Genomic DNA, 9,265 nt, shown 5'->3' with positions numbered 1-9,265 from the left:
GATGAGGGGTAAGCTCTCCCCAATGACTCAGGATAATCTTCTCATCTCAAGATCTGTACCCTTAGTCATATTGGCAAAGTTTACTTTGTCATATAATAGCACATTCACAGGTACGGACATCTTAGGGACAGGAGTGTGCGTTACTCCACCCACCAGAGCAAGCTAAAAAATACACATATAAATACTTATCAGCCATTTGCTGTTTCTAGGGGGTGGTCTTTATAAAAATAAAGCAAAAGTGAGACTGGGAGAATCCAGGTCAACAATTACAAAAGCTCAGAGAAACTGAATCAATGGTGTGGATAGATTTATTATGAGGCGTTATGAGTCTCATGTGATTATGGAGGCTGAGAAGTCCCACAGTCTGTTGTCTGCAAGCTGGAGACCCAGGAGAGCTGGTGGTATAATTAGGTCCAAGTACAAAGGCCTGGGGACTCCAGGGAGCTGACGGTGGAAATCCCAGTCCAAGGGCAGGAGATGACTAATGTCCCAGTTTATCAGTCCAGCAAAGAAAAAGAATTCAGCTTCAGCTTCCCTCTGCCTCTTTGAGCTATTCAGGGCCTCAACAGATCCGTTGATGCCCACCCACATTGCAGAGGGCAGTCTTGTTTACTCAGTCCACCAACTCAAATACTAATCTCTCCTGGGAACACCTTCATGGACACTTCCAGAAATAATGTTTAGCCAAAAACATTCTGGGCACTGCATGAGCCAGTCAAGTTGGCATTAAAATTAACTATCACAGGTAGCACAATGGAGTCGGGATTTAATGGTAGTGTTACTTTTCATCAGGGATTATAGGTCAGTCCTCAGCCTCTGTTTCTTGTCACTGACATGTGAGAAAGTTGGAGATGGTAGGGCCCAGTCTTGCTTGGTAAATTGTTGAGTAGTGATTGCATCAAACCAGTGCTACTGGCTTCAGAGGGATCACGGGCAGCCAAGCCAAAGGATCTGCACACCTGGTCCATCGGATTCCTACCTGATGGCAAGCACAGCATTAAGTAGGTAAATAGGCATGGCCTCTGTTTACCTTAGCAGATTCAAGAGTTAGATATTCTAACATGCCAATTTTAGTGCATAGATTAGCACGGTTAAGTAAATTACCCAAGGCTACTCATTTACTAAGTGATATCTCTGGGATTCAAACCAAGCCCCCTGACTCCAAAGATGGTGCTTTTCCCCCACACTACCATGGTGTTAGAAGACATTTCATGCACTCCACAGTGTTGGAGAGTGATGAGAGGGTCTGGGCCCTGAGTTCAGATGCGATGTGTTGCAAAGCAGACCTCACCACGCTAAGCCATTTGATGGGCTCAGTTCCAGAAGTCAAAGTTCTGCTCCTTGCTCTGTCACTTTTATTTATAAAACTTTGGGTTGCACTTGTTTTCTGGAGGTGAGGCCTGGGGACGTTGACGCATCATTGATTTCAAAGGAGAAGGCCATGTTAGATAGAATATTTTTAGTTCCTTACAGCTCTAGGATTCACTTTCCAGAATCAGATCTCTGCTATATACTAAAGGCCCTAAATCACATCCTTTTAATTGTGTGGTCTCTACTTTAGAATTTACCAAAAGAGGAAAAAAAGGCTTAGAACAGGGCACCTGGGTGGCTCAGATAGTTAAGCATCTGCCTTTGGCTCAAGTTCCTGGGATCGAGGCCTACTTCAGGGTCCTTGCTCAGCAGGGAGTCTGCTTCTCCCTCTACCCCTCCCACCTACCCTGTACTCTCTCTCTCTAACTCTGTCTCTCAAATAAATAAAATCTTAAAAAAAAAAAAAAAAAAAAAAGGCTTGGAACAAATTCTCACAGGGACCCACTCCATCTGGTTCAGTAACAGCCAGGAGGTCAACATGCTTTGTAAGAAAGAGCACTGGACCATAAACCAAGATACCTCCGCTCTATCACTCCTAGGCTGTGTGCTCTTCAGCAAATTACTTAGGCTCTCTGTGCTTCCATTGCCTCAACTGTAATATGGGGATAATATTTGCTATACCTCTTTTTATTTTTTATTTTCTTTTTTAAAGATATCTTTATTTTAGAGAGTGAGAAAAGGCACGAGTAGGGGCAAGGGCAGAGAGAGAGAGAGAAAGACAGGAAGCAGACTTCCACTGAGCATGGATCCTGATGTGGGGCTTGATCCCAGGACCCCCAGATCATCACCTGAACCGAAACCAAGAGTCAGATGCTTAACCGACAAGCCACCCAGGCAGCCCTACTGTACCTCTTTTTAATATAAAATAGAATATCCTCATCAGTGTGGTAAGCAGTCCACCCAGCCTAGAAACCTGCTACTGGATGAGAGTCTGGGAAGAGAGAAGGACAAGGATAGGATCAGAAGTGGGAAAGTTATACAAATTCAGAGAAAGTTAATATTGCCTTTGTTTGTACCTTGAGACAGCAGTTTCTTTCAGTTCTTCATTTTGTCCTGTCTTTTCCCAGCCAAAGCCATATTTACTTTATTTTTGTTTTGCTCTGGTAAATATTATAACGATGAATATTAACAAGGCACGATTGCCCACCTTCCCTACTCTGGCGGCCTCATGAAACCCTCCAAGACTTTTAAGCCATAAAAAGCTATACAAATGTAAGTGATTTCCATTATGATGATTATTAGGATTATTGCTATTATTTCCATGATTATTACCACCTTCATGAACATTATTAGATTCAGAACAATGTGATAGAGTAGTAGAAGGAATGCTGAGCCAGGTACCAAGAAGGCAATAATTAATTGGGTGATCATGGGCACATCAGCTGACCCCTCTCTGCCAAATGTTCTCCACATTCATGTGGAGAGTGGGCAGTCAGACCATGTGACTTCTCGAGTCCCTTTTAGCTCAAAAATTTTAGTCCGCAGCATTGAATCATTACTTTCAACACATGCAGTGGCCCACCTAAAGTGCTGGTTCTCGATCTTGTGGCCTGAATGCATTTTCTGTCCCCAGTTATTTTTAGCTCTGGTGGTCTTTTTGATGTGTTTGTATCCACAGAAGCACATGTTAGGAGCAGCTGCTCTCTCCCGGGCCTGGCTTCTTGATTAAAAGAACACATCAAGCGAGTGCATATCTCCATAACCATCGTTTTGTTGCACTGAATGCTTGTGTTCAAAAGACAGACGGGGTCACTCTCAAAAAAGAATGTCCAGGAAGTGTAAGCATAATATGCAAAGAGGAAGGCTGCCTTGATGACTCAGTTGGTTAAGCATCTGACTCTTAATTTCGGCTCAGGTCTCAGGGTCCTGGGATTGAGTCCCACATGGAGCTCTTTGCTCATTGGGGAGTCAACTTGAGAGTCTCTCTCTGCCCCTCCCCCTGCTCATTCTCTCTCTCTCTGTCTCTGTCAAATCAATCAATCAATCAATCTTTAAATAATATGCGAGCAGGGGAACTAGGGTTTGTGTCCTGCCCCCTCTGGTATTGCTTAGGAGATACCACACCTCCCTGAAGCCCTGGGCCAAGACTGAAGAATGTGGAATGATGGGACTTCACTCACTTCCCTTCATCTTATTTTATCTCTCAATAACCCTGTCTGGGTTTATAGACCTTTAGGTGTCACAAAGATGAATGATATGAAGGGAGTCCTTGAAGAGAGAGGAAGAAGAAAATAGACCACCCACTTCCATTGTTCCTGGCCACTGCACCCTAAGCCATTTGATGGGTTCAGTTCCATTATTTAGGGGTTTTGCTGTGTCACCCACAAATACAATGAGCCTAAAATCTCCCTTCAAACTTGGCACAAGTAAAAATGTCCTGTAGGACAGAGCCCTGTGTTTCACCATTAGAGACAACTTCACTGATTGATAATGGATCTAGATGCTTGGTAAGGTACAGTTAGTCTTAATTACATTGGTATTCAATCTACAGTTTCCTATCCACGTGGAGAGATTTGGTACACTTGCATCAAATACCTCACTCAAATTCAGTGAATTAGTTAAGCAAGATATCAGTTAAGAAACAATAGGAATTGAGTGAAGGTGGCCCAGAGGTACAAACATCCAGTTGTCAGATAAATAAGTTCTGGGTGTGTAATGTATGACATGATGGCTGTAGTTACCAAAATAGTATTGTATATTTGGAAGTTTCTAGGACAGCAGATCATCAAAGTTCTCATCTTAAGGACAAAAAAATTGGTAACTGTGAGGTGATGATATTAAGTTAATTTACCATAGTGATCATTTCCCAAAATACTCATATCCAATCATTATGTCACATACCTTAAACCAGTGTTATATGTCAATTGTATCTCAATTAAATGGAGGAGGGCACAGAAAGTAAATACATAAATGCAAATGTGAAAAAAAAAAAAAAAGCCCTCAAAGATACACTAGAATTGGGGCATCTGGCTGGCTCAGTTGGTTAAGTGGCCGACTTTTGATTTTGGGTCAGGTGGTGATCTCAGGTTGTGAGATCAAATCCTGAGTCAGGCTCAGCACTCAGCAAGAAGTCTACTTAGGATTCTCTCTCTCCTTCACACTGTTCTCTCTCTTTCTCGAAAGAAAGGAAGAAAAAGAAGAAGAAAGAAAGAAAGAAAGAAAGAAAGAAAGAAAGAAAGAAAGAAAGAAAGAAAGGAAGAAGAAGAAGAAAGAAGAAAGAAAGAAAGAAAGAAAGAAAGAAAGAAAGAAAGAAAGGGAGAGAGAGAGAGAAGAAAGAAAGAAAGAAAGAAAGAAAGAAAGAAAGAAAGAAAGACAAAAGATACACTAGAATTGTAGAACTGCTGCACTTCCTCGATAAAACTAGTTTAGTTAATTCCATCCAGAAAAGAAAGGGGTTCAGTCTGGAATCACACTCATAAAAAACAAGGTTTTATCTGTATTTGATTGTATTTTTTCTGATTGTATTTATTATGTCATATCCAGTCATAAGCACTCACAATGCCATCAAACATACTGTTTAGGCCTGATCGAAAGCTGACAGAGGGGCTATCAGGGTAACAACCTGGGTCTGCACATGTTTAGGCAATAATTGCTATCTGCTCACAGGTCAGGTTGACTGTTTGAAACAATGAAAATCAGGGCCTCTTGCCTCCTCTAGCTTTCTACTTTTCACTCATGTCCCACAAACCCTCAATGCGTTCCGGTGGTAATTCTGTTTCAAACATCACTAGGGCTTTCAGAATAATAGGCTAAAGTTTCAGAACAAGATCCACTTCGAGCTCTTCCTAGGCTCCCAATCAGGAATTTTGTATATAAGGACTGAGGATTAAGCGATTCAATCCAGGGAGCCAGGCAGTAACAACGGAATTTTTAAGAGACTTATCCGGTACAAAATGCTTTGCACAGATGTAAACACTGATCGGATTCACATGTTAATGATCCAACTGGCCACTTCTGTTTGCTTGAATCTTCTCAAGATGTCTCCAGTTCCAGGCAAGGAGATAGGATTGCCTACAGCTTGGCACACAGAAGCCTAATGCCTAGGACAGCTCCGGGTACAGCTAGCTTCTTGGTGATGTTAACCAGAGTTGGCTGCTGGGATCTTAGAGGATCAAAAGGAATTTTTAAAAATTGTGCTTGAGCCCAGAAGAAAGCCTGTAAAATCACTTCCTTGTGTCTGTGGGTTCCACCCATTAATGGCCTGCCAGACCCAAATACCTGGGAAGAAAACAGGGTGCAGAGAGAAGAAAGAAGGAGAAGCTGATTCTGGAGGACAAATGAATCAATCCCAAAATCTGGATTCAACAGTGAGTAATGGAGGCCAAGGGGGTGCACTCTTTCTATGTCTATCATTCATGTGTGATTTCAGGGAGAGAGCTATGTAATCTTCTATTGCACTAGCTAACGTTCTTCATCAGTGTTTTAAGTCCACCCAGCATGGAAACCTACTGCTGAGTGAGGCTCTGGGAGGAGGGAAAGACAAGGTGAAAAGAGAACAAGGAAGAAACAGAGCTAATTCAAAGACCATAAATATCTCCATTGTTTCCACCCAAAGGCAGTAGGTGCTTTTAGTTCCCCATTTTGTTTCCACTCTTTCCCAGCCAAAGCTCTTTTTTACTTCCTTTATCTTTGTTTGGCTCCAGTCAATATCATGACAATGAATATAAACAAGGCATGATGGTGTCCCTTCTTTTCTCTGCCAACCTCATTAAATCAGCCAAGAAGAGCTCTAATTTGTAGCCAGGCTACTTCAAATTGACCTTATTTATTTTTTTTATTTTTAAAAAAGATTTTTATTTATTTATTCATAAGAGACACACAGAGAGAGGCAGAGGCATAGGCAGAGGGAGAAGCAGACTCCCTGCAAGGAGCCCAGTGCAGGACTCGATCCCCGGACTCCGGGATCATGACCTGAACCAAAGGCAGATGCTCAACCACTGAACCATCCAGGAGCCCCTCAAACTGACTTTAATCAGAAAGCTTGCCTCCTCTCAGTTTGCCTCCCTGGACAACCAGCCACCAGGCAAGTGAAGCAATTAGCTCCAGGGTGCCTTCGTACCTTTTCGTGAGCTGTTCCCACCACTCGCTTGCCTATCTTCTCTTACCTACCTGGTATCCTAACTCACCCAGCACTCACACACACCGTCTCTACAGTCCATCTCCTTCCCATCCCTCAAGGGGCGGGCAAGGCTCCCACCTTCCCTGACAAGCCTATCTCTTTCTATGGTCGTATAACATGTGTGTATTGTTCTGGTAGAAAGCTCCTTCATGTCTGGCTTTCTCAAGTCTGAAGAACTCAAGGGCAAGATCCCCATCTTAGTCACCCTTTTATTACTAGCAACTCAAAAGTGAAAGAATGACCTTTCACCAGAGGAAGGTCACATCCCATCAAATCCTGCACTTCATTCTTTGCATTAAGTGAGGACAGATGGTCCATACATAGAGGATGGGAAGAGTCATGATAATGGACAGGACTATGCCATATGCATGTGTGTGGTTCTGGGGGCGGGGGTTTATACAATGAGCGTAGATGCAAATATCCTCCATTGTCCATTCATTTATCTGTCTCTTCCCTCTTTGTCACCTAACCAACACCATGGCCAAAATGACTACAGTAAGAATTGAGGCACATAAAGAGCTTCAATGCATGCTCAGCATATGATGGTAAATGAATTAATTGAATGATGGGATAAATGAATAAAAGCAATATGATTAGGAGCAAGTTCACAAGATGTTGGAACAATTGCCTACAATTGCCTTTATGGCGCATGTGCTGAATAAGGCACAAATGCTTAATAAACATTAGTCATCATCACCATCATCATCATCATTAATATCGTCATTGAGTGCCTGGTATTTCTACTTAGCAATGAATCTATGACTATTAAAACCTGATGCCCATCATTATGATTAATATTTAAGGTTCTGGGCATTCCAGCCAAGTGCAATCAAGCAAGCAATAATAGCAGGCCGTATGTGCCAGGTATTGGGCTATGTGCTCTACAGGCAACGTTTTGTTTAATCCTCAAAAGATCCTCGTAAAGTAGGTATCATTATTTCTTTTTACAACTGAGTAATCTGAGCCTCAGAAATTGGGTAAATTGCAGAAGATTTGAGTGAGTAGGTGGTACAGTTAGAATTTTCACCAGGTCATGTAAATGTTTGAAATAGCCATGCTTTTCTAACATTATACTATATTGATCTATATAAGAAAAAGAGGCAAACATTCTAAAGATCGACACCCATTTCTTGCAAATAAACGATGATCTCTTTGCAAAGCCCAAGATCCCCATCCTACATAAAACAACATAATAAGACAGCAACTAAAAGCTAATTACGAAAAAAATGCTCAAAAATTTTGCCTTTCTATAGACCCCTGATATTTTGTTCAAAAATGAAGTGGTATTCAAAGGTCTCATTCTTGGATCATGTGGCTGGCTCAGTTAGAAGAGCATATGACTCTTGATCTTGGAGTTTGAGTTCGAGCCTCATATTGTGTGTAGAGATTATTTTAAAAATAAAGATCTCATTCACAACAACAATAAAAAGATCAAAATATTACATCATGTGCCCCAGTCCAGAAGATGTGCTTTCTTGTGGTGCCTCCCTGCCCCAGAAGCACCCTGCCCCAGAAGCTAGGGCTTCTTTATCTTGAGGATAAAAATTTAACCACCTTTTTGGCAAAGTGGGAGTGAAACTTATAAATAACATTCAGGACCTATATTAAGAAAACAACTGAAAAACTTTACCAAGAGATATACAGTAATGAGAATACATTAAAAGACATACCCTATTACCTTCTCACTCTGGATGAGAAGATGTAATATTGATAAAATATCAATTTTTTACAAGTTTAGTTTTACCTTAATGATGCCAGTAAAAACTCTGACAGGACTATTTTTCTGAAACTTCACAAAATGATTTTAACATTCATATGGGAGAACATGCACAGTACAGAAGCCAAAAACATTTTGGAAAAGAAGAGTTTCAAGAAGGACTTACCACACAAATATTAACATGTAATATATAGCACAATAATTAAAGCAATATGTTACTGGCATGAAATTAGGAAGACAGAGTAATAAAAAATAGAATAAAAGTATAATAGCAGACCCAAGTGTGTGTGTGTGTACATATATGTAATATTTGATAAAGGCAAAATTTGAAATCAGTAAAAGAAAGAAGAAGAAGAAGAAGAAGAAGAAGAAGAAGAAGAGAAGAAGAAGAAGAAGAAGGAGGAGGAGGAAGGAGAAGGAGAGGGAGAGGGAGAAGGAGAGGGAGAGGGAGAAGGAGAAGGAGAAGAGGAAGAAGAAATAACTCAAGAAATGGTTCGGGGAAACTGGCTAACCCATTTAGAAAGTAAATGTAAATACCAAATTCACACACACTATACCATAGATATAAATTCCAGATGTGCTACAGTTTTAGGTGTTTTATGAAAGTAAACTATAAAACAGAGTAAACATTTCTATGTAATTTTTAGCAGAGTAGAGCCAAAGTGTCTCATCAAGGGCAGAAATCTAAAAGGAAAAAAAGAAAACCCAGAGATTTGACTAAATATAATTTTGCAGTATTTGCAAGTGGAAGAAAAAAATTGAAGAGCAAATGGAAAATCCAAACTATCCAACTTATAAGTTATACGGTAGAGGCTTCATTCCTCCACATATAAAGATCTTACATGAATCAATTAGAAAGGGATAACTATGGCTTTCACTAAAAGTTCAGCAAAAGTAAGTTACAAAAGAAACACAAACAGTTGTAAACTCTACCAGAGATCAAGAATTGCACCACAAAACATCTTTGAGACGATGCTGCTCCAGCGATCAAAAGGGCAATGATTTTCTGAACCGTTATTTAGATTTGAGGAAGAGGCACTTTCACGCCCTGCCTGTGA

General features: G+C 40.8%; 1 protein-coding gene across 1 annotated transcript in view; it reads right to left on the bottom strand.

The window, feature by feature from the left end:
* Positions 1 to 302: 302 nt before the first annotated feature.
* Positions 303 to 9,265, bottom strand: part of LOC112647578 (uncharacterized) — a 45,617-nt gene continuing 36,654 nt past the window's right edge. The window contains exon 5 of the mRNA XM_049109724.1: positions 303 to 979. Within this exon, the coding sequence (XP_048965681.1) occupies positions 810 to 979 (170 nt within the window). The 3' untranslated portion in view covers positions 303 to 809. The remainder of the gene's footprint in view (positions 980 to 9,265) is intronic.

The sequence above is a fragment of the Canis lupus genome, chromosome 5, assembly GCF_003254725.2.
Source record: "Canis lupus dingo isolate Sandy chromosome 5, ASM325472v2, whole genome shotgun sequence".
NCBI classification, from domain to species: Eukaryota; Metazoa; Chordata; class Mammalia; order Carnivora; family Canidae; genus Canis; species Canis lupus.
Note: the sequence above shows the minus strand (reverse complement) of the source record. Positions and strands in the feature narration are given on the sequence as shown.